General features: G+C 45.1%; 2 protein-coding genes and 1 long non-coding RNA gene across 5 annotated transcripts in view; all 3 read right to left on the bottom strand.

Moving 5' to 3' along the window:
- HBS1L (HBS1 like translational GTPase) overlaps nucleotides 1–25,384 on the bottom strand; it is a 146,486-nt gene that overhangs the window by 85,017 nt on the left and 36,085 nt on the right. Inside the window, exon 5 of one of the 3 annotated variants that reach the window (XM_073575852.1) lies at nucleotides 11,317–13,956. The exons of the other annotated variants lie outside the window; for them this stretch is intronic. Coding sequence (XP_073431953.1) covers nucleotides 12,656–13,956 — 1,301 coding nt within the window. The 3' untranslated portion in view covers nucleotides 11,317–12,655. Of the gene's footprint in view, nucleotides 1–11,316; nucleotides 13,957–25,384 lie in introns of those variants that run through there. 3 annotated transcript variants of the gene reach the window in all.
- On the bottom strand, nucleotides 20,280–21,899 carry LOC141089445 (uncharacterized). Its single transcript, XM_073575854.1, has 2 exons — nucleotides 21,642–21,899; nucleotides 20,280–21,528 (listed from the first exon to the last, which is right to left on the bottom strand). Exons 1-2 carry the CDS (start codon nucleotides 21,731–21,733, stop codon nucleotides 20,463–20,465), a joined length of 1,158 nt encoding a protein of 385 aa, XP_073431955.1. The 5' UTR covers nucleotides 21,734–21,899; the 3' UTR covers nucleotides 20,280–20,462.
- Nucleotides 22,469–25,131, bottom strand: LOC141089446 (uncharacterized). Its single transcript, XR_012232289.1, has 2 exons — nucleotides 22,648–25,131; nucleotides 22,469–22,575 (listed from the first exon to the last, which is right to left on the bottom strand). It is a non-coding gene; the product is annotated as an uncharacterized lncRNA (long non-coding RNA).

Here is a 25,384-nt window from a genome sequence, read left to right on the forward strand (position 1 = left end):
TCCACCCATACCATGAGGGCTCTGAAGGTACATGATGCCGCTATCGCTGGTCTAAGATTTCCCCCAGCTGATTCCCAAGTGCCCTTGAGGAAAGCATCGGCCTTTTTATCTAAGGGGTCTTTTAGAGTAGGGTTCCCCAACTCCAGTCCTCAAGGCCCACCAACAGGTCATGTTTTCAGAATTTCCCTTGCATTGTACAGGTGACGCAATTATCACCTGGGCAATACTAAGGAAATCCTGAAAACATGACCTGTTGGTGGGCCTTGAGGACTGGAGTCGGGGAACCCTGTTTTAGAGTACCCATATCCTCAAAGGGGAGTGCAAATTTTTTTGAGGCGTTGGCGACCGCTACATCTAGTTGCGGGGCATTGTCCCAAGACGTGGACGCCTCCTTGTCGAATGGATATTTTCTCTTAAGGGAAGGGACCGTGTAGTTCTTCCTATCCGGTCTTTCCCATTCTTTATCAGGCCCTGTACAATCTCGATTAGCGGAAACACTGTTTCTTTTGGCCCAGTCCCCCGAACATTATGTCCTGGACTGATCTATCAGGCCGAGGGTCTGGCACCTCCATGGTAGACCTTACTACCCTTACTAACATGTCTACCTCATCTAGGGGAAAACAGTGACGGCCCCCCGTTTCTTCGTCTGAGGATGACGAGTCGGTGTCCGAAGTCTGTGAGGTAACTTCCCCTGACGTCGAGACTTCTGACTGGGAGCCTACTACTACATCCCTTTTTTTTTTGCTTTCCCTTTGTGTTTTAGGGGTGAAAAGGCACTCAAACTCCGATCGGATTACAGCTCTTAGATCCGAGGCGTAATCCGGGGTTTCATCACAAAGAACTTCCTGTATCCAGGATTCGCAGAGCTTTTTATCCCAAGAAGCTGGTAGTGGTCTGCTACAGGTGGGGCATTCCCTGGTCTTTGTTTTCTAATAAGGGAAAGAAGTCTATTACAATGGGGAACATTCACGTAGATCACTCACCCCAGTATGCGCGGTTGCAGGTACCGGTTCGGGAGGTGGATTCAGATCCCTCACGGGTTGATCCAAGGAAGGTGACTTGCTCCTCGCAGTCGACTTGCTGCGCTGCATGGAGTGGCTACTGAACCGGCACTAGCGCCTGTCCTTATCCTTTTGCCAGTGATGGTGGTGTTGCCTGTGCTGCTGCTGCTTAGGCTGCTGCTCTGGCTGCTCCTCGTGCTGGTCGCTGTCCTCCATACTTACAGGACGCTTCCAGCAAGGAGTAGTTCCAGCGTTCTCCTTTTAAATTTCCCGGCTGTGACGTCACTTCCTCTCCCAGCCTGTTCCGCTCTGTGCACCGGGGAGCGCGCAGTGCGTCGACCGCGGGGACCCGGAAGTAGTCTCCTTCATTTCCGGGGCAGCGCCATATTGGTACACCTCTGTACCGCAGCGCTGCCGGCGCGTGTGCCGGCCTCCCTCAGCCTCCTTTCCGGAGCGGCAGCTCGGTCCTCTCCCCCCCGCTCACCCTGTGAAGCCTGTCGGCTACAGCGGTGGCAGCTTCAGGAACCGACCCTGCGGCGACAGGGGCCTCCCCGCTGCCAGCATTATGGGCGGGACAGCCCTGGACTCCTCTTCAAGGTAAGCTGCTGCCGCTGGTTCCACGGGTCACCCGTCAAGGACAGGAACCCAACTGGGGGCTGAAGAGAGGTGCCGCCTTTTTATCTGTAGGTTCCTGTCTTGATGGGCAGACCCCCTCTCTCCGTGGTGCTGTCATGGGTGAGAGAGAAAAAATGCTCCATTTTAATTCTTTGAAGAAAACTTGAGAATCCTCTGTAGGCAATGACTGCCTGAAGCCTGGAAGTCATGGACGTCGCCAAACACTAGGTTTCCTCCTTTTTGATGATTTGTCACGCCTTTACTGCAGCTGACTTGATTTGTTGCTCGTTTGTGAGTCTTTCTGCATTAAGTTTTGTCTTAGGTATGCGAAATGCTGCTCGATGGGTGAGGAAGTGGTGATTGATTCAGTCATGTAGAATATTCCTCTTCTCCGCCTAAAACTACTAGGACAACCCCTTCTTTAACTAAATGTTTGGGCCCGATAAAAAAAAAAAACAACCTATACTCACCTCCCGTGCCATCGCCATTCCCAGGGTGTCAGCAATTGCTTTCCACAATTGTTGACACCGCGGGAACGGCACAGGCGGCGAGTATAGGTTTTTCTTTTTATTTTAAACTATTTAATTCAAGAAGGGGTTGACCTAGTAGTGGACAACCTCTTTAAAAAAAACTCCTAGGAATGTAATGACATATTTTGGGTGATTGTCCATCTGTACTCTGAAGAGACGTCCAATCCACCTTGCTGCATTTGGCTGAATCTGAGCAGAAAGTATCGCCCTGTACACTTCAAAATTCATCTGGCTGCTTCTGTCTTCAGTCACATCATCAATAAACGACTGACCCAGTGCTATTGGAAGCCATCACACTGCCTCAATCACGTTTTACAGGAGATGTAGTGTACTTTCTAGATAGGTTCCTTGGGGGGTCTAGTTTCCAGAATGGGGTCATTTGTGGGGGGTTTCTACTGTTTAGCTACATCAAGGGCTCTGAAAACGTAACATGACTCCCGCAGACCATTCCATCAAGTTGGCATTTGAAAAACGTCACTACTTCCCTTTCGAGCCCCGACGTGTGCCCAAACAGTGGTTTCAGCCCCACATATGGGGTACCAGCGTACTCAGGACAAACCGGAGAACAACTTTTGGGGTCCAATTTCTCCTGTTACCATTGTGAAAATAAAAATTAGTGGGCTAAAAAAAATTATTTTTTGAGAAAATTTTTTTTTTTTTTATTTTCACGGCTCTGCGTTATAAACTTCTGTGAAGCACCTGGAGGTTCAAAGTGCTCACTATGCATCTAGATAAGTTCCTTAGGGGGTCTGGTTTCCAAAATGGGGTAATTTGAGGGAGAGCTCCAAAGTTTAGGCACACAGGGGCTCTCCAAACACGACATGGTGTCCGCTAACGATTGGAGCTAATTTTCCATTCAAGAAGTCTACCTATTTTGTTATATTACAGTCTGTGTTTAAATATTTTTGTAATCCGATTTTTGTGTGATGCATCAGCACTAAATAGTCTAAGTTGGTGAAGTGACAAAAATATAGGAATAAATTAAATTTATGGAATCAAATAACTAAAAATTGGCATGAGCATATGTAATCACCCCTTTTGTTATAAAGCCCCTAAAAATTTCTGATGCAAGCAATTACCTTCATAAGTCACATACTTAGCAAAAGGAAGCCCACCTGTGTGCAATCAAAGTGTCACATGGTCTGTCAGCACATACACAACTTTTCTGAAAGGCCACAAAATTGCAACACCATTAAGCAAAAGGCAACACTAATCAAAGAAACACCATGAAGGTCAAGCAGATCTCCAAATAAATCAGAGACAAAGTTGTTGAGAAGTAGAAGTCAGGGCTGGGTTATAAAAAAAATATTCCAATCTCTTATGATGCACCGGAGCACCATCAAATCCATTATCATCAAATGGAAAGAACATGGTACCACAACAAACCTACCAAGAGAGGACCGCCCACCAAAACGCTCAGCTCGGGCAAGTATTTTGGTATGGTGTTTTTGGGTGATATGCATTGCCTTTTAGCCTGCAAACATGGTGTGTATTACAGCAGGAAAAATTTTGGTCTCATCTGACTAGACTATATTATCCCAGTATTTCACAGGCTTGTCTAAACGTTGTTGAGCAAACTTTAAGTGCGCTTGCATATGCTTTTTGTTCAACACTGGAATCTTGCATGGTGAGTGTTCGCACAGGACATTGAGGTTGAGTGCATTACTTAATAGTTTTCTTTGAAACAATTATAACTGCTGATTCCAGGAGTTTCGGTAGCTCTCCACATGTGGTCCTTGGACAACCCTTCTGATAATTATACTCACTCCTGTCTAAAATCTTCAGGGGAGCACATGGTCGTAGCCGGTTTATAGTGAAATGATGTTCTTTCAACTTTTATTTTAAAAATTCTTCTGTAGCCAATGCCATCAGTATATTTTGCAACAATAAGGTTGAAAAGGTCTTGAGACAGTTCACTGGTTTTACAAATCATGAGATGTTTCTTGTGTGTCAACTTGGTAATGAATATGCAAATAAAGTCCATGGAGCCTCATTTAAGAGTCTCAAACACGGGACTAGCCAGATCTTCCTCCAGGGAAGGACCCAGCCAAGGGGTGGCTCCTTTCGGAAACCACCATTACCACCATATTAAGTGGCCCTTTAAATCAATATCCAGCTCTTTACGAGTTTACAGATATGACAAGGGAAACACCAAGGCCAGGGATCCATCCACAGACAGCTGTTTTGGGGTGTTGCCCCTCATCAGTGTGGAGTAGGATTTTGGCTAGGTGGGAGCAATACCTAGTAGACCAACATCACGAAACAATCACTGACCCTTGGCTGGGTCCTTCCCTGGAGGAAGATCTGGCTAGTCCCGTGTTTGAGACTCTTAACCCCTTCATGACCAAGCCTATTTTGACCTTAATGACCAGGCCATTTTTTGCAATTCTGACCAGTGTCCCTTTACAAGATAACTCAGGAACGCTTCAACGCATCCTAGCGATTCTGAGATTTTTTTCCTGACATATTGGGCTTCATGTTAGTGGTAAATTTAGGTCGATAATTTTTGCATTTATTTGTGAAAAAAATCAGAAATTTGGCAAAAATTTAGAAAATTTCGCAATTTTCAAATTTTGAATTTTTATTCTATTAAACCAGAGAGTTATGTGACACAAAATAGTTACTAAATAACATTTACCACAAGTCTAGTTTACAAAAGCACAATTTTGGAAACTAAATATTTTTTTGTTAGGAAGTTATAAGGGTTAAAAGTTGACCAGCGATTTCTCATTTTTACAATAAAATTTACAAAACCATTTTTTTTAGGGACCACCTCACATTTGAAGTCACTTTGAGGGGTCTATATGGCAGAAAATACCCAAAAGTGACACCATTGTAAAAACTGCACCCCTCAAGCTACTCAAAACTACATTCAAGAAGATTATTAACCCTTCAGGTGTTTCACAGGAACTAAAGCAACGTGGAAAGAAAAAATGGACATTTTAATTTTTCCAACAAAAAATTTCTTTTAGCATCAATTTTTTCATTTTCACATGGGCAACAAGATAAAATGGATCATAAAATTTGTTGGGCAATTTCTCCCGAGTACACCGATACCTCATATGTGGTCATAAACCACTGTTTGCGCGCACGGCAGGGCTCAGAAGGGAAGGAGCACCATTTGACTTTTGAATGGAAAATATGCTGGAATATTTAGCGGTTGCCATGTCACGTTTGGAGAGCCCCTGTGTGCATAAACATTGGAGCTCCTCCACAAGTGACCCCATTTTGGAAACTAGACCCCCAAGGAACTTATCTAGATGCATAGTGATCACTTTGAACCCCCCCAGGTACTTCAAATTGATCTGTAAAAAAAAAAAAAAAAAAAAAAAAAAAAAAAAAAAAAAAAAAGTACTTTTTTTTCACAAAAATTTTCTTTTAGCCTCAGTTTTTTCATTTTCACATGGGCAACAGGGTAAAATGGATCCTAAAATTTGTTGAACAATTTCTCCTGAGTACACCGATACCTCATATGTGGTCATAAACCACTGTTTGAGCGCACGGCAGGGTCCGGAAGGGAAGGAGCACCATTTGACTTTTTGAATGGAAAATTATCTCCAATCGTTAGCGTACACCATGTCGCGTTTGGAGAGCCCCTGTGTACCTAAACATTGGAGCTCCCCCACAAGTGACCCCATTTTGGAAACTAGACCCCCTAAGGAACTTATCTAGATGTGTAGTGAGCACTTTGAACCCCCAAGTGCTTCACAGAAGTTTATAACAGAGCAGTGAAAATAAAAAATAATTTTTTTTCCTCAAAAATGATTTTTAGCACACTATTTTTAATTTTCACAAGGAGAAATTGGCCAACAAAAGTTGTTGTCCAGTTTGTCCTGAGTACGCGGGTACCCCATATGTGAGGGGGAACCACTGTTTGGGCACACGGCAGGGCTCAGAAGGGAAGGAGCGCCATTTGACTTTTTGAAATGCAAATTACTTCTAATCGTTAGCGGACACCATGTCGTGTTTGGAGAGCCCCTGTATGCCTAAACATTGCAGCTCCCCCACAAATGACCCCATTTTGGAAACCAGACCCCCTAAGGAACTTATCTAGATGCATAGTGAACACTATGAACCCCCAAGTGCTTCACAAAAGTTTATAACGCTGAGCCGTGAAAATAAAAAATATTTTTTTTTCCCTCAAAAAATTATATTTAAGTGCGCAATTTTTTATTTTCACAAGGGTAGCAGAATAAATTGGACCCCAAAAGTTGTTGTCCAGTTTGTCATTAGTACGCTGGTACCCCATATGTGGGTGGGGACCACCGTTTGGGTACACGTCGGGGCTCGGAAGGGAAGTAGTGACATTATGAAATGCTGACTTTGATGGAATGGTCTGCGGGCATCATGTTACATTTGCAGAGCCCCTGATGTACCTAAACTGTGGAAGCCCCCCACAAATGACCCCATTTTGGAAACTAGACCCCCCCAAGGAACTTATCTAGATATGTGGTGAGTACCTTGAACCCCCAAGCGCGTCACAGAAGTTTATAACGCAGAGCCGTGAAAATAAAAAATATTTTTTTTTCCTCAAAAAAATGATTTTCAGCCAGCAATTTTTCATTTTCACAGGGGTAGCAGGATAAATTGGACCCCAAAAGTTGTTGTACAGTTTGTCCTGAGTACGCTGGTGCCCCATATATGGGGGGAAACATTATTTGGGCACACGTAAGGGCTCGGAATGGAAGTAGTGACGTTTTGAAATGCAGACTTTGATGGAATGGTCTGCGGTCGTCGTTACGTTTGCAGAGCCCCTGATATGCCTAAACAATAGGAACCTCCCACAAGTGACCCCATTTTGGAAACTAGATCTCCCAATGAACTTATCTAGATGCCTGGTGAACACTTTGAACCCCCCAAGTGCTTCACAGAAGTTTATAACGCAGAGACGTGAAAAAAAAAAAAAAAGAAAAAAATTTCCACAAAAATATTTTTTTAGCCCCCAATTTTTTATTTTCCCAAGGGTACCAGGAGAAATTAGACCCCCAAAGTTGTTGCGAACTTTTTCCTGAGTACGCTGATATGCCATATGTTGGGGTAAACCACTGTTTGGGCACATGTCGGGGCTTGGAAGGGAGGGAGCACCGTTTAACTTTTTGAACGCAAAATTGGCTGGAATCAATGGTTGCACCATGTCGCGTTTGGAGACCCCCTGATGTGCCTAAACAGTGGAAACCTCACAATTCTAACTTCAACCCTAACCCCAACACAGCCCTAACCACAGCCCTAACCCCAACACATCCCTAACCCTAATCCCAACCCTAACCCCAACACACCCCGAACCCTAATCCCAACCCTAACCATAACCCTAACCACAAGCCTAACCCTAACCACAAGCCTAACCCTAATTCCAACCCTAACCCTAATTCCAACCCTAACACTCTTTCCAACCCTAACGGAAAAATAAAAATTTCTTTATTTTATTAGTAGATCCTGCCTATGGGGGTGATAAATGGGGGGTTTATTTACTTTTCATTCTATTTTGATCACTGTGAGAGTTTATCACAGTGATCAAAATGAATGAATGGAAATTACAGCCGGCGGGCGCACTGCGCATGCGCCCGCCATTTTCCAATATGGCGGCGCCCATGGTCCGGGACCGCGGGACACTGGGAGCCATAACGGCACTCGGTGAGTACCGGGGGGTGATCAGAAGCCGGGGGGAGCGGAGGGAAGGTGGGGGGAGATGAATACAGCGGCGGCACATCGCCGCTGTCATTCAGTGGTGGGGGGCAGATCGCCCCTGTTAACGGGGAGGGGGACGGATCGCTGTCACCAGCCATGTCCGATGCTACAGCAGCGTCGGACATGGCTGGATAGTAATATTTCATCAATTTTCATTGATGAAATATTACTATCGCTTTAACAGCCAATCAGAGCGATCGTAGTCACGTGGGGGCAAAGCCACGCCCCCTATGGTGAAGAACAAAGCCCCTTGTATCTGCGGGTCGGGTGACCTTTCAGTGACCTAGGTCACCCGAACCGCAGGGGGGCTTTGAAGTCATGACGCCGCATAGGCGTCACTGGTCAGATTGGCACCAGTTTTCATGACGCCTATGTGGTGTCATTGGTCGTGAAGGGGTTAAATGACGCTCCACGGACTTTATTTGCATATTCGTATTTCCCAGGGAGCATTGCACCTAGGATTTCACTGATTGAGTGCCTTTGCCGGCTGCCGCAGTGTTTTCTTTGACTGGTCTCCCTGAGGTCAGTGATTGTTTCGTGAACTTGGTAATGAGACATTTTTATAGGCCATCAGTTGAACCAGCTGATATTATTTTGCTTTCTAATTACCGTATTTTCCAGCGTATAAGACGACTTTTTAACCCCTGAAAATTTTCTTAAAAGTAGGGGGTCGTCTTATGCGCTGTGTGTCATCTTATAGGGCGAATGCGGAGCTCTGCGGTCACCACATATTGTGGGGGGGGGGTGGTCCCGACGTCGAGGCGAGGGGTAAGTGAAGTATCCCTATTACCTCATTGTGGTAGTGGTGCTCTGTGCGGCTCGCTGTGCTGGGGGGGCGGCTCTGCTGGCATTTTGTCAAAGCCCGGAGGCTTTGTGCTGCGATGTGGTGGCCTCCAGGAAAATGGCCGCTGTGGGCGGCTCATGCTCAGATCTCGCTTTTTGCGTCTCTCTTTCATGTGTTCAATACTTTTTTCCCTGTGTCATTTCTCATTATTACACATCACTTAATTTATGGACATTTATGGTCTGATTTCTTTCCCTGTGTGGATTGGATGGGTTTTTACCAGCATCTGGAGAATTTCAGGTCAATAGCACCTTTAGAAATATATTTAGTTAGAAAATTGGTGTCGTGTTCACCAGCTCTATATAAAGATATATTTCATGTTTCTGCCCAGAGCCCACAGGTTAAGAGCTTATGCCTGATGTTCTATAGGAAAGCAAGCAGGACGTCAATAGAAATGTCGTTCTCACACTTGCTGCAGTTGTAGAGTACATGGAAAAAACTAAAAGATATTGATCAGCAGATGTTTGTCTATTAAACAGCATCTACTTATAGGCTACTCAATTCATTTATACACGTGTACTTGAAAAAAGAAGGAGAGTCTCAGACTTTCCAGTGTGGGCGAGCTGGTAAAACAAAAAATAAAATAAAAATGTTGTGTTTGAACTGTTCACACCGTGTTTTGTTGTAATAAAAGCCACATCCTTTGCTCGATGCCTACAATGCAAAATACCACGGCAGTGAAGAAGTGCACTGGCACAAATCTCATATGAACCACCTCCATTGTGTGGTTTACAATATATAAAGTAAAAAAAACAAAATTTATAATCTGGACCCTTTCCCATATGCTTGAAAAAAATAAGAAAAAATGATAAAGGCATAGCTACTCATTAACCCATGCACCACTTTTGATGTATATTTACGCCAAAGGTCGTGCCCCTGTGGCTTTCGTCATTTAACACGCGTCAGCCGGAAGAAAGTCATTAATCCCGCCAATCGGCATCTGTCTTGTGATCGCGCGGCACCAATGGGTTGTCATTACATCTGTAGTTCTACTGAGGATCCCCGTACCTGACAATGTGAATTTCTTGTAAAATAGTTGATTGTCGTTTCTGCTATACACAGCAATGCTGAAGCCCCACTATGTATATCAAAAACAATCAGACGATCACAGCTTCAAGTCTCCTGAGGGGACTACTGAAGTCAGTAAAAAGTGAAAAAAATAAAACTCTAATTCAAGTAACCCACCTTATCCCCCACTAAAAATAAAACAATTTAAAAAAATACACATTTGGTATTGGTGCATTCAGAAATGTCTGATCTATCTAAAGATAAAATAAATGAATCAGATCTGTAAATGACATAGCGAGAAAAAAAAAAAACACTAGAATTACGTTTTTTGGATAGCAGCAACATTGCAAAAAAGAGGCGATCAAGACATTGCATTAACTCAAAATGGTATCAATAAGAGATGTCAGCTCAAGCCGCAAAAAAAAAAAAAAAGTCCTCACCCAGCCCCAGATCCCGAAATATGGAAACGCTACTGGTCTCGGAAAATGGAGACAAATTCTGTCTTACAAATTTCTGAACTGTTTTTGACTATTTAAATAAAAGAAAAACGATACATGTTGGGATTTGCCTATTCATAAAGACCTGCCAAGTCAGTTTTACCATACAGTGAACATGGTAAATAAAAAAGTCATAAAACAATTGTGGAATTGGACTTTTTCCAGTACGCTATATGGTAAAATGAAAAAGCAAGCCCTCATACAGCTATATTGACGGAAAAATAAAAAGGTTATGGCTCTTAAGGGAGGAAAAAACAAAAACGCAAAAACAGAAAATCACAAGCTCATGAAGGGGCTAAAGGGCTTATCTGGGACTTTTGCATTTTTATCTAAAGGGAACCTGTATATCCCCAAAAATACCTTTTGAATTGCTCCCGCACTGTATGGAAATCAGGACTGTCCGGTCCGATGTGTCACACGGCTCTGGCATCTGTTCCCCCTCGTTGCTGCTAATCACTGTCCTCCGGTTTCGACTGATGTGGATCACGAGTCCTACGTTATCCACATAGTCCAACGAAATCACGCGCCTGTGCCGGAGTATAGCCAGCTTGTGCAGATGCACTGTCCTCTGCCCTACTGCGGGCATGCGCAGTTATGTTTTATTGCTTGCTGCCTGCCTGGCACCGATTTATGCTGGCTCAGAGTGGTCATGGACCGCTCCTGCAGGCGATTCTGCCGCTTTGTTTGATTACACAGCAACAGAGCAGTCCTCATTATTCTAGTCTACTTTGTCGAAGGGGCATGCTGATTGATAGCCGGCGGCGGACAGTTAGGTGATGGAGGAGGCACCTGTCAATCAGCATGACATCGGCAGAGACGCGCTGCCAACAGAGCAAAGCAGAAAACAAGCTGCTGGCACAAGCCGTCCATGGCGGATAAACCCTTTAAATGTAGGCTGAGCTTGGCATAGAGGTGAAAAAGCATGAGATTTTACAATATGACCCTCGAACCTCACAGCTGCAGAAAGACAATCATTTGTGGATGATTTTGCTTTAGCTTTGGTTTTTTTGCACTGTATTAGGAAAATGTAAAATGATTTTAGAGAAGCTGAAAATACCCATTAATGGCGAATCTTAAAACCTTGGAATATCATGCGCATAATATACACTAGGAATGATGAAAAGGGTAAGCTGCAGTCGTTTAGATAGAGGGGTTTCCCTCTTGCATCTTTATTAAGTATACATCTAATAGGCACACACAAGAGCCAACATATTTCATAAGAAAAATATTATATCTATGGCATTTAAAAAGTTTCCAACAAAGAAACTAAAAATATTTGTAAGCCCAGGCTTTACATGATTTGAGCAAAAGCTAAGAAATAGGCAGTGCATGTTTAGGAAAATAAATATCAATAATACGGAGTATAAAAAGTATTTTGTAGGTATCAGAAAAATCACTGATAAAATTACTAGTTGTAAAAAAAAAAATCTGGGTAGGTTGTTAGGCAATCAAAAATACAGTGAATGCTCCTTTATCTCCCCTAAAACTGAATTTTCCAAATGTATGCAGAATCTGGCCCCTTTCACTTCCGAATCGAAAAGTTGCTGGTGTTGCAGAGGCGTCCGTTTGACAGGTCTCATGCATGGCCTGCACATATCGTACACTTACTGACAGGTGAACATTTCCCGCTGTCAACACAATGTCAACAGCACTTTTAACATCTAAACGCATTAGAGACATGTTCTAGATAACCCCTTAAAGCGGTTTTAACCAAAAAAAAAAAAAGTTATTTTTAATCAACATTTAAATCAACAAATCTTTGAATAATATTAAGTTCCACAATTGGATGTCTTTAGAAATATTGTTCCTGTGCTGAGATAATCTTATAAATGTGCCCCTGCTGTGTAATGGTTGTGTCTGACCGTGCAGGGATATGATCTCATCATACCACAGCTCCTGGGCAGGGGAGGAAGCAAAACAGTATACAGACATTACAGCAGGGGATTGTTTCTTCGAGGAAAAACTTTGTTTTAAGAAATGGCAGTGAAATGTTTTGCCTCATAAAATGAATAACTTGTGATCCCATGCTGTCATGTCTGTATACTATTTTGCTTCCTCCCCCCGCCAGGAGCTGTGGTATGATCAGACCATGTTCCTGTATAGTCAGACACGGCCATTACACAGTACACAGCAGGGGCACATTTATAAGATTATCTCAGCACAGGAACATTTTATTTAAACGCATCCAATTGTGGAACTTATTATTCCAATGTCTATTACCGCAATTAAAATGTACTTTCTGTGAGGGAAAGACCCTTTAAGGCCCATAAATTCACGTACAAAATACTTTCAAGAGGAGAAAAAAAAAAAAAAAAGATACTGCTTTTGGATCTAAAAGTAATAAAACTCCTCGGCATATAATGAAATATAAAAAGTTTCTAAAATATAACTAAATATACAGCTCAATTTACACATACAATCAAGAAAATATTTCTGTAAAAAAAGGGGTAAACATAGATATTAGGACTCCTTTAACTATCTCATAAAGGCCTTTTTCTGACTTTCTTTTACAATGTCATCAGGGGAGGGAGTCTGGAAATCAAATGGCATTATCTGGGTTTGATTTGTGTAATTAGGTAGCGTTAATTCCTTATTTCGGCAGTTTGGTGGTTGCGCTACTAAAAACGACTTCCTGCATGCTTTAGGAATGTAGGTAAAACATAAGCTTAATGCAAATGTGGAGGGCTTGGCTTTCAACGATTTAACCCAAAGGTCGGGTTTCTTGCGATTTTTAGAGCTCAGACTTTTCACTGAAGGTATACACTTCTCACTTTTGTGTTCTAACGGATCAGGTGCAGCAGGGTTTACAGTAAGACCTGAAGGATCGAGACCGTCCAGAGGCTCACTAATGAGAAAGCGGAGATCTATGTTGGTATCGGTCTCCGTCAGGGTCACTCCACTGGACTGAAACAAATTGTGGAGGTCATCATGAGGTTTGTTGTTGGCTTCAACAATGAGATCAGACAGGGAAACGTGAAAGTCTCCCTGATCAGTGCTCTGAGAAACAGCTAGGGATGACAGAGATGTGGTCAGAGATGGGACATCTAATGCTGCACTAGGCCCGTCAGATAACTGAGACAATGGAGCAAACAATCCAGTCTGCAAGTCTGTATTACACCGATTCTTCTGAGGGGAATTGATCACAAGAATCTGTAAAGGGTTCCTTTCCTGGTGCTCCTGGATCAGATCAGTCAGTGATGGACTTCCATACTTTGGTACAGACAGATTTTCTCCATCAGAGGACATACTATCCTCTGAATTTAAGACTGAACTTAGGCTTCCAAATAAAGTTGCCTTTTCACGCAAGACATGATTTTCTGGCCCAGAATTTATGGGGAAGGAACTTATTTGAGAACCATGTAGGCCACCGACAGTCACATTCATGGATTTTTCTACACTAATAGATGATTGACTTAGCTGCATCAAATCAGGAAGCGGGGCTGAGGGTTGATGGCAGGACACAGACATGTCACTCACAGGCGAATGATTCATTAAATCCTGCAGACTAATCTGTGACAGTGCAACGGGTTTTCCATCGCCAAAGGTTTGCTGCGAGCCATCGTTTATAAGGGCAGATAGAGTCAAACTGGGAGTAGAATCAGAAAAAATGTTCTTGCTACCATCTATACGACCACCAGGAAGACTACTACTCTGCGACCGTCTACTTGCTGGCTCATTAATCGTTAACTGTGAATGGTCGGCACATTCTGAGTTCAGGAGTAAAGACGATAACGCTTGGTCACTGGGTAAGTGCTGTAAAGAGGTAAATAAGGCTTCTTACCTTACCATGGCCAATAGTATTCAGGTTGATGAAAAAAATGCAATCCATACAAGATGTCAGCAGGAACAATACATAAGAGAAAGAAAGACAAAAAAGGCATTTATTTGCTAAATGTCACAAGAAAATCCTTACATAACATAGATCATTTTTTAAAGAAATTTTTGCGCACATAGAAAAGAGCTATTTTTTGCAGACAAATAACAGCACTACGTAGAAACCAGTTTTATCCCCCCTAAAGTTCTCCCGTTATTTTTATTTTCTAAACATGAGTAGGTGTTTATATGCCCCCCAATCGCCGCCTTCTACTGTTTCCAGCACCGCTCCTCTTCTGAGCTCCTCTCTGGACCACACTGCACTTTGTGTCACCCGTTAGGCGGTTACATTTTAAGTCTATGGAGACCTATTCTCATGCTCGTTAGCAGGGCTTCCCAAACCAGGTCCTCTTGGCCCCCAACACATCAGGTATTGCACACATGACAGAACCTGTGGCAGTTTCGGATGCCATAATAGTACTTCCATCACCTGTGCAATACTTAGGAAATCCTGAAATCATGATCTGTTGGGGGCCATGAGGACTGGAGTTTGGGAAACACTACTCTATAGACTTACACTGTAAGGCACTTCTGGGTCACGCAGAGCGCAGGGTCATCCGGACAGAGTTGAAAGAGCAGTCACATGACTTAAATAGGTGGTGTATAGCAGAAAAGACTGAGCCGTGAGTATATTAACACACACTTCAGGAATCAAAAAAATAACAGGAGGGCTTCATTTATCAGATCAAGACTGGGTCATTTACTCCCAACCCTGACCAGAATACAGAATGGCACGGAGCTGCGCTACTATGCAGTGATGCTTTAGGACGCAACTGCAAAGAAGAAGCAGGACCACCTAAACGTTTATGCTTTTATGAAGCAGGTAAAGGGAACCTCTAATAAAGTTCAATTCCTCCCGGCAGCGGGGCTCTCACTGCAGCAGCCGCACGGTGTAAGAACACTAGTAACCCCAAATCTGCAGGTTAATACCCTTATTTTACGTGACAGGTTGCCTTTAATGTCACAGGCAGTATTATCCATTTTTAAACTCTGATATGCAGTAATAACTTTGGAATGACTGTATCCACCCCGGTGATTCACAGCCTGTTTCTCCGTTGCACATTAGTAGTAAATAGTGTTGAGCATTCCGATGCCGCAAGTATCGGGTATCGGCCGATATTAGCGGTATCGGAATTCCGATACTGACTTCCGATACTTTTGTCATATCGGATACCGGAATCGGAAGTTCCCATCATGCTATGAGCCTGCTTGCTTTGATTAAGCCAATGGGAATCCTCCGAAGTGTGGGCACATCCTGTTAGGCATGTAGGCATGTTAACTATTGGCATGGCTGTGATTGGCTGCCGAAATGATGTCATGATGCACTATAAAAGCCACCGCAGCCGCCATTTCTGGTTCACTCTGCTGTGAATTCAGTTAGGGACAGGCTGCTGTAGAAGACTGTGAGGGACAGTTAGAAATAGCGATTCCACCAAACATATAGTGCTTTACCCAGGCTACATAAACCACCACTGTAGCCTTCTTTGCCCTAGCAGCAGTGTTCACAGCTGTCTGCAAGGGCTGTGTGAGTGCAGCTCACGCTGTGGAGTGGGTCCTGCAGCCACGTCTGGTTGTAGGCTGCCCAGCGTGCCTCACTGCTGCCTCATACATCTTTTAATTTTTGAGCTGCATTTTTTACATAATTTCAATCTAGTGTGCTTCCATCCGTATCCATATACGTTGGTTGCAAACACTAGTAGTAGACAGCGGAGCCTTTCTGCAGCCTTTCAGTGCTAGTGTCCACTTTGCTGCACTGTTCACGGCTGTCTGAGAGGTCTCTGACTGTGTGTGAGTGCAGCTCACGCTGAGTAGTGTGTCCTGCAGCTACGTCTGGTTGTAGGACGCTCAGCGAGCGTCAGTGCCTCACACATTTTTATTTGAGTGCAGCTCATTTTTTCTTCTATTAGTGTGCATCCATCCGTCTCCATCTACGGTGGTTGCAAACACTACATAGGAGTACACAGCGGAGCCTTTCTGCAGCCTGTCAGTGCCAGTGCCCACTTAGCTGCACTGTTCACGGCTGTCTGAGAGGTCTCTTGACTGTGTGTGAGTGCAGCTCACGCTGAGTAGAGTGTCCTGCAGCTACGTCTGGTTGTAGGACGCTCAAGGTGCGTCACTGCCTCACACATATTTGTCTTTGAGTGCAGCTAATTTTTTCTTCTCCTATTAGTGTGCATCCATCCGTATCCATCAACATTGGTTGGTTGCAAACACTATATAGGAGTAGATAGAGGAGCCTTTTTTTCTGGCTTGTGCCCTGCCGGCGCAGCCAGATTAGTATTACCCAATTTTTTTGGAGCCTCATCTTTTGCATTGTAGGTTACCTGCCTGCATTGTAATAGCTCCAAAAAGTTGGTGATACTATCAGTTTCAATTCTTTGTTCACATACTTTGAGTTTGTTTCCAACAAAGAAACCACAAAAAAAGTTCACCAAACACTACAATTGGAACTTGTGTATGCCACATCAGCTCCTATTAAAGTGTAGTCCACACGCACACACTTCATAAAATTAGTGTTTCTTGTACCTGTAACCAGCTGTTCAGGAATAAGCACACTAAGGCTACTTTCACACATCAGGTTTTCGGCGTCAGGCGCGATCCGGCGTCGTGCCGGAATGCCGGATCCGGCAAATGTTTTGTAAAACCTGATGTGCCGGATCCGGTTTTCTGCCGGATCCGTCTTTTTCTTGACAGACAAAACCGGATCCGTCTCATCCGGTTCATCCGTTTTTCGACGGATTACGCCGGATCCGGTTTTTAAAATTGACCCTTGTGGCCTTCCGAACGGGATTGGCTACTGGAAAACTATATATAGCATGTTCCTACAGCCCTTCTTTGACAGGTTGTAGAGGAGAAAGCGCAGGTTGGAGAGAAGAGCAAGTTACTGGCGAAGGTGGATGTTGTCATTGGAAATATTTTGAAGAATTTGGCGGATTTTATAGCGGAGGCGAATCGTTTGAGGGTGATTGTTCTGGAGAAGGAGAGAGCGAGACAGCAGCGCATCAGGCATCGTAGCCGACGTTTGTGGATCCACCCCATCACAGCCAAGAGAATGACGCGTGGGGTCTATTCTACACTCTGCATGGACCTTCGACGAAACCCGGATAAATTTTTTGGATATGTTCGGATGAAAATGGAGAATTTTGATTACTTGGTGGAGCGCATTGCACACCTCATAAGAAAAGCGGACACCTATTGCCGCTTCTCTGTTTCACCCGCAGAGCGTCTGATGGTGACTTTAAGGTAAGCCACATTTATTGGATGTGATTGCATCAGAGCACACTTTCACTGCAATCTTGTTGGTGGTAGTTTGTATCTCCAAGTGTTATAGCTCAGTTTTGGTATGTAATGCTGTGATTTAAAACTAATTTATTGTTTTTTAATTCCCCACAGATTTCTTGCAACTGGAGAATCCCTTTCGTCACTGCATTTCCAGTACAGACTCGGGATTTCCACCATATCTGGAATTGTGAAGTACACATGCCGTGCACTGTGGGACTCCTTAGCTGGAGTTTTTACCAGAGCCCACAACAGAGAGGTGGATTGAAATTGCTGACAAGTTTCAACAGATATGTCAGTTTCCCAACTGCTTGGGCGCTGTGGACGGGAAACATATCCGCATTGTAAAGCCAGCTGGATCGGGATCGGAATATTTCAATTACAAGAAATATTTTTCAATTGTCCTCATGGCTATCGCTGACGCGGAATACAAATTTATTGCGGTTGATATTGGGGCCTATGGCCGCTCCAATGACTCTCAAGTTTTCAAACTGTCTGCCATGGGGCGTAAACTGTATGGAAACACCTTCCAGTTCCCACCACCTAGACCGCTGCCGCAAACATCTGGTCCACCTATGCCATTTGTCTGTGTAGGGGATGAAGCCTTCCAGCTGTCAGAACACCTTTTGAAACCGTACTCTAGCAGAGGATTGACAAGACCAAAACGCATTTTTAATTACCGCCTCACAAGAGCAAGAAGAATGGTTGAATGTACCTTTGGTATTCTGACAGCCAAATGGCGGGTCCTATTGACTGCGATCAACCTCAAGACAGAAACTGTGGACGAGGTGATCAAAGCTTGCGTGGTACTCCACAATTTTGTTATCTGCAAGGAACCCATTTCCATTGAGGACACCTCTGAAGAAACCACCTTGCAAGATTACCATGACATTACCACTAGAAGTTCTGTGACGGTTTCAGTAATGAGGGACAATTTTGCACTATACTTTATGTCACCTCAAGGCAGAGTACACTGGCAGGATGACAGAGTGTGAAAGATTTGTGCCCTAACCAAACTTGTGTACCTTCTGTACCAACAGTATATACCTTTGCCAACCAAAGTTGGCTATCTTGTCATGGTCTCTATTTTTAGCTTTAGGCCACTGGTGTGTACCTGGTTGTGTTTTATGCAAAGTATTTCACCTTTTAACAAAAGTTGTGTACATTGTTAGGAAATCACCAACAATAAACACAACTTTTCAGGTGAAATACTTTGCTTCAAACACAACCAGGAACACAACTGTGGCAAAAAGCTAAAATTTACCCACAGTTACAGTCATGGCCAAAAGTATTGACACCCCTGCAATTCTGTCAGATAATACTCAGTTTCTTCCTGAAAATGATTGCAAACACAAATTCTTTGGTATTATTATCTTCAATTAATTTGTCTTAAATGAAAAAACACAAAAAGAATTGTCCTAAAGCCAAATTGGATATAATTCCACACCAAACATAACAAAGAGGGTGGACAAAAGTATTGGCACTGTTCGAAAAATCTTGTGATGCTTCTCTAATTTGTGTAATTAACAGCACCTATAACTTACCTGTGGCACCTAACAGGTGGTGGCAATAACTAAATCACACTTGCAGCCAGTTGACATGGATTAAAGTTGACTCAACCTCTGTCCTGTGTCCTTGTGTGTACCACATTGAGCATGGAGAAAAGAAAGAAGACCAAAGAACTGTCTGAGGACTTGAGAAACCAAATTGTGAGGAAGCATGAGCAATCTCAAGGCTACAAGTCCATCTCCAAAGACCTGAATGTTCCTGTGTCTACCGTGTGCAATGTCATCAAGAAGTTTAAAGCCCATGGCACTGTGGCTAACCTCCCTAGATGTGGCCGGAAAAGAAAAATTGACAAGAGATTTCAACGCAAGATTGTGCGGATGTTGGATAAAGAACCTCCACTAACATCCAAACAAGTTCAAGCTGCCCTGCAGTCCGAGGGTACAACGGTGTCAACCCGTACTATCCGTCAGCATCTGAATGAAAAGGGACTGTATGGTAGGAGACCCAGGAAGACTCCACTTCTTACCCCGAGACATAAAAAAGCCAGGCTGGAGATTGCCAAAACTTAACTGAAAAAGCCTAAAACATTTTGGAAGAATGTTCTCTGGTCAGATGAGACAAAAGTAGAGCTTTTAGGGCAAAAGCATCAACATAGAGTTTACAGGAGAAAAAAGAGGCATTCAAAGAAAAGTACACGGTCCCTACAGTCAAACATGGCGGAGGTTCCCTGATGTTTTGGGGTTGCTTTGCTGCCTCTGGCACTGGACTGCTTGACCGTGTGCATGGCATTATGAAGTCAGAAGACTATCAACAAATTTTGCAGCATAATTTAGGGCCCAGTGTGAGAAAGCTGGGTCTCCCTCAGAGGTCATGGGTCTTCCAGCAGGACAATAACCCAAAACACACTTCAAAAAGCACTAGAAAATGGTTTGAGAGAAAGCACTGGAGACTTCTAAGGTGGCCAGCAATGAGTCCAGACCTGAATCCCATAGAACACCTGTGGAGAAATCTAAAAATGGCAGTTTGGAGAAGGCACCCTTCAAATATCAGGGACCTGGAGTAGTTTGCCAAAGAAGAATGGTCTAAAATTCCAGGAGAGCATTGTAAGAAACTCATTGATGGTTACCGGAAGCGGTTGGTCTCAGTTATTTTAGCTAAAGGTTGTGCAACCAAGTATTAGGCTGAGGGTGCCAATACTTTTGTCCGGCCCATTTTTGGAGTTTTGTGTAAAATGATCAATGTTTTGCTTTTTGCTTCATTCTCTTTTGTGTTTTTTCATTTAAGACAAATTAAATGAAGATAATAATACCAAAGAATTTGTGTTTGCAATCATTTTCAGGAAGAAACTGAATATTATCTGACAGAATTGCAGGGGTGTCAATACTTTTGGCCATGACTGTATATACCTGGTTTTGAATACCTTTTTACCTTTTAAATACCCTGTATTTAACCTTTTTTTTAAACATATTTCGCCGCAGAAAGAAATGACAGACAACCAGTGTAAACAATTTAACTTTTATTTAAAATATTTTTTTTTGTGTAAACTGTTTTTAAAGTTAAAAAAACTTTTTAATAAAGGTTTGAAACCAACCAAATGGGCATTTTTATTACAAAAAAAACATTATAACTCGGTGTAGTGTGGGGTGGAAATACTGCTGGAGGGGCTGCGGGACACTTCGACAATGAGAGTGTGGAGAGAGGACTGGGATCGTGGTGGGGAAGGAACAGTTAGAGGTGATGGTGTGGAAAAAGCTACAGAATGGGTGGACATGTGGGAGGCAGAAGAGGTGGTGGGCGGTGGAGTGGAGGGTTGGGCAGGGACTGTAGGAGCAGATGATGTTGATGGAAAGTTGTATGGGGAAGGAGTTTGGTACGGGGAAGGAGTTTGGTACGGGGCAGGTTGCTGGAAGTGGGGAGATGTCTGGTACTGGGGAGGTTGCTGGTACTGGTGAGGTTGCTGGTATGTAATAGGAGGGGGAGGATGGAAAGTGGCTGGAGGGGGTGCAGATGTAATAGGAGGGGGAGGATGGAAAGTGGCTGGAGGGGGTGCAGATGTAATAGGAGGGGGAGGATGGAAAGTGGCTGGAGGGGGTGCAGGTGGAGGAACTACAGTGGTGGGAGGTGGAGGTTGGGAGGTAACCTGCTGTAGAGCACCGTGGCACGAATGCATTACATGCATCTGCTGGGTAGGAGATAGTGTTGCCATGCGCTCCACAACAGACCTGAAAAAGGTGTGGTTTGGCGAAGATCTTGCTTCTGAATGCATGGTTTGCAGAAGTGTCTTCACCTCCAGAATGCTGGAGTTGATCTGCTGAAAGCCTGCGGAGATTTGCTCTGACAAGACTTTTAGACAGTTCTGGAAAGATGCATTCAGATGCAAGAACTCTGGCGCATAACTCTTTTCCTGACCCCTCTGCCGCTGCCGCCCAGTACCCGCAGGTGTACTAGAGGTGGCAGGGGCAGAAGGGTGGGGTAAAGGGAAAGCGATCTCCTCACCAGCAGCTTCATGTAATGTAGGCGGCCACGATGCTCCTGTGCTGGTGGATGGGACAGATGGGTCGAATGTGTGGGAAGGCTGGGAAGGTGCAGATGTACCGGGGCGGTCGAAGTGTCCCTCGGTGCCGGTCTCCTCAGGGATCGCCTCAGAAGGGTCCAATTGTGCAGGCTCCCGAGTGCTGCTCACCGTGCTGTGGAATAAAGAGAAAAAAAAACAATTAAAATACTGACATGGTATGGCCCTGGCTGAAAAAAAAAAGTTACATCTAACATTTTTTTTTCACATGTGGTGTGTAATATTTACCTTCTAGTGACCATTGTTTCCCGGAGGAACGACAGGGCTTGTGCGTACTTGTACTTGCTCCTGCGTCCTCCAGATCCACTCGGGGCCCGCATCTCTTTATTGAACGATCCCTCACAGACCGCCACGATTCACAATTCTGTTCCCTGAAACGAGAAAGGAGTGGTTAGTATACATCAGTGTTTCCCAAACTCCAGTCCTCATGGTCCCCAGGGGTCATGTTTTCAGGATTTCCATAGTAAATAGAAATCCTGAACACATGATCCGTGGGGACCACGAGGACTGGAGTTCGGGAAACACTGGTTTACATCAAGCAACCGGTACTGTATATACTTACGCTCTTTAATCTGGGCCCGAGCATCGAGGTCCTCCCAGCGGCCCACAAGGAGCGAACAGATTTCCTCCCAGAGTCGTCGGGTAACGATAAGGTCAGCATGGCGGCGGTCAGCCATATTCCAGAGCGGCTCCCTTTCTCTGACGAGATCGATGAGGTGGTCCACATCGAGTCCTCCATCCTCACCGTCAGAGTCGGGAGCACGCTGTGAAGGCTGTTAAAGAAAAAGACAAAAATAACATAATTAGCCTCCACAAAAGAAATGAAATAAAAAGTGCAAAAAAACAAAGCAAAAATATTTATACTTACACGCTGGTGACCGCCGCGTTGCTGTCGCCGACGACCCTGGGAGGCACTGCGAGGACCTCTTGGCCGAGCACCAGATTGGGAAGACTAGAGAAGAAAACAAAAAATGTTATGTCTTTGGATGTAGGCATTTGTTTGCTGTGTGTGGTCTGCAGAACATTGTTTTCTATGTGTTGTGTGTAGTGTGATGTTGTGTTTCTGCGTTTGATGCAAAAAACTTACCAATTGTGAGCCCACTCCAAGTGTCTGTCCACCCCTTCCTTCTTCTTCTGGGAGCTCCTCTTCATCTTGTGAATCCTGTTTTGAAATAAAAGGCAATGAATAGACATATATTTACAGAGATGATGGATTTTGGAAATAAAAACTTACCGTCAAACGCTGACGATGCGAGGGAGGGCTCCCAGAAGATGATGTGCTGTCTTCCTGGTGGCCACACTCCATGCCTGTGGGTGGTGTTCCAGCTGCTGCTGCATCTATTGGGCGGCTGTTGAATAAAGAGAAACAAAGGGCCAATGAATATCTTGATATTCAATAGCCCTAGTTTGGAGGAATGGGGGATTTGATAATTACCGTCTCTCATCTGCTGCTGGCCTCCCCTCCTCAGCATGTTCCATTTGCTGCTCCATTTGGGGTGGTGGTGGTGCTGATGGTGCTGCAGTGGTCTCCTGCCTTCTCCTGCGCTTGGTTGCTTTCTTGGGTGGCATGTTGGGTGTGGCTGTGGGTCCCACTGTCTTGCTTTTATATATGTCTTGTGGGCAGAGCTACTGAGCATGCTCAGACCAAAAAAACCGGATCCGGCTACCGGATCCGGCTTTCGCCGGATCAGGCGCATTGCGGCGCTCATAGGCTTTCATTGTGCGAAAAAGCCGGACGCGCCGGATCCGGCGTGTCCGGCTTTTTCGCCGGAGACAAAAAACGTTACAGTAGCCGTTTTTTCCAGACGCCGGATCGCGACACATTGCCGGATCCGGCGAAAACCGGATGAAACGCATGGCCATCCGGCGCGATCCGGCGCAAATGCAAGTCAATGGGGGGGAACCGGATCCGGCATTGCATTTCGCCGGATCCGGTTTTTGTCAAAAGCGCCGGATCGCGCCTGACGGCGAAAACCTGATGTGTGAAAGAGGCCTAAGGCCCCCCTTTGTACTTTTCTGCCTATCTTAAGCAGTCTGGCAAGATGAAGAAGGCAGGGAGTAAGGCGCGTGGGCGTGGAGTTTCAGCAGGGAGAGGACGTGGGGATTCTGCAGGGAGAGGACGTGGGGGTTCTGCAGGTAGAGGACGTGGGGATTCTGGGCCTGCTGCGGGCACCAGTGGATCAGCATCCCCCAGTTTTAGCAGGCAACAGTCCTTTATGCGCAGCTTTGTAGGACCTGAACGTACCCCACTGCTGCGGGAGGAACAAATTGAAGCCGTTGTCGGATGGATGGCAGCTAACGCATCGACTTCAATTACTTCCACAGCCTCTCAGGACCAGAGCACCGAAGAGCAACCATCTGTCTCTTCACCACCTGCCAAAGTGCCCAGGCAGTCAGAGAGACATGGACAGGAGCCATCACAGTCTCTACTTCTGTTCTCGGAATCTGTTGGCTTGGAAAGAGGGGGCCAGCCAAACAGCATTCCTGAATGTGAAGAAGAGGGAGTATGCAGTGATGCGCAACTTCTTTGTCCCTCTGAATCTGAAGAGGCGAGTGGGCCAGTGCCTATGGTCAGCACACCTCAGTACACATCAGATGATGACGAGACTCAGTTGCCACTTTCTGGTGCGTACGGTGCTGGCGAGACAACCCCGGAGAAGCAGCTGTTTGAAGAGGGGAGGGAAGATGATGAGGTCCTTGACCCATCATGGCGTGAGGAACAGGAAGGTGGTGGGAGCAGCTCGGAGGAAGAGATTCCCCTACCGGCCAAAACAGGAGGCAGAAGGAGGGGGAAGACTTGGTTGCCTGTACCCTCCACTTCGGCAACCGTTAGGAGCATTCCTCATTCCAAAGGCAAAACGGGCACTCCCAAGACTTGCAGTGCGTGGTCCTTTTTTGACACAGTTGCAGATGACATTTGCTTTGTCAAATGCAAGCTGTGTCATCAGAAAGTCAAAAGAGGGAGAAATGTCAGCAACCTCAATACCACAAATATATGGAAACATGTGCGCACCAAGCACGAGTTGGAGTTGCAGAGACACCCTGAAGACGTAGGCCAACGTACAGCACCACCTACCACCTCTTCAGTTCGTGTTGGGGCCAATTCCTCCAGCTCACACACTGCTGGTTCGGCTTCCTCACAGGATCGCCAAGGAAGAACCTCTGCCACTGTTGTCCGGAGACCCTGTCAGATTCCACCCATAGCAGCACGTTCCCATCCATCACAGCCATCGGTAGCACAGGCATGGGATAAAAGGCGCCCTTACTCTGCAAACCATCCCCGAGCACAGTCTCTGAATGCTGGCATTGCCAAACTTCTGGCAGCTGAAATGCTGTCATTCAGGCTGGTGGACACTGACACCTTCCGGGACTTAATGGCATTGGCAGTCCCCCAATACAACGTGCCCAGCCGCTTTTATTTCAGCAGTCGAGCAGTCCCTGCCCTGCAGAAACATGTTGAGGGCAAAATAAAACATGCCCTACAAACGCCGTTAGTAGCAAGGTCCACCTGACCACCGATGCGTGGACCAGTAACCATGGACAGGGACGATACCTTTCCCTCACTGCCCACTGGGTCAATGTTGTGGAGCCGGGTACAGATCTGGAGAGTGGCGCTGTACGTGTTCTTCCAACGCCACGGATTGCAGGACTCCAGTCTGTACACATAGACTCCTCCTCCTACTCAAGTTCCTCAGAAACAGCAGAGCAGGAGCCTGTTACGACCGATATGAGCACAGCCGTGGCCAAACGTCAACAGGCTGTACTCAAATTAATTTCTTTGGGGAATCGAAGCCACACAGCGCAGGAGCTCTGGAATGCTATCAAGCAGGAGAGCGATGTGTGGTTTGGGCCAGCGAATCTCCAGCCGGGCTTGGTAGTGTGTGACAATGGCCGAAATCTGGTGGCAGCTCTTGGCCTAGGCAACCTCACACACATCCCATGTCTGGCACATGTGCTTAACTTGGTCGTGC

Source organism: Dendrobates tinctorius, unplaced genomic scaffold (assembly GCF_039654945.1).
Source record: "Dendrobates tinctorius isolate UK_male_01 unplaced genomic scaffold, ASM3965494v1 ptg000046l, whole genome shotgun sequence".
In the NCBI taxonomy this organism is placed as follows: domain Eukaryota; kingdom Metazoa; phylum Chordata; class Amphibia; order Anura; family Dendrobatidae; genus Dendrobates; species Dendrobates tinctorius.

Coding starts and splice junctions, on each gene's coding strand:
- LOC141089445 (XM_073575854.1), bottom strand. CDS start 21,733: ATGCGGGCCCCGAGTGGATCTGGAGGACGCAGGAGCAAGTACAAGTAC. Junction 21,529..21,641: donor GAAACAATGGTCACTAGAAG/GTAAATATTACA, acceptor TTTATTCCACAG/CACGGTGAGCAGCACTCGGG.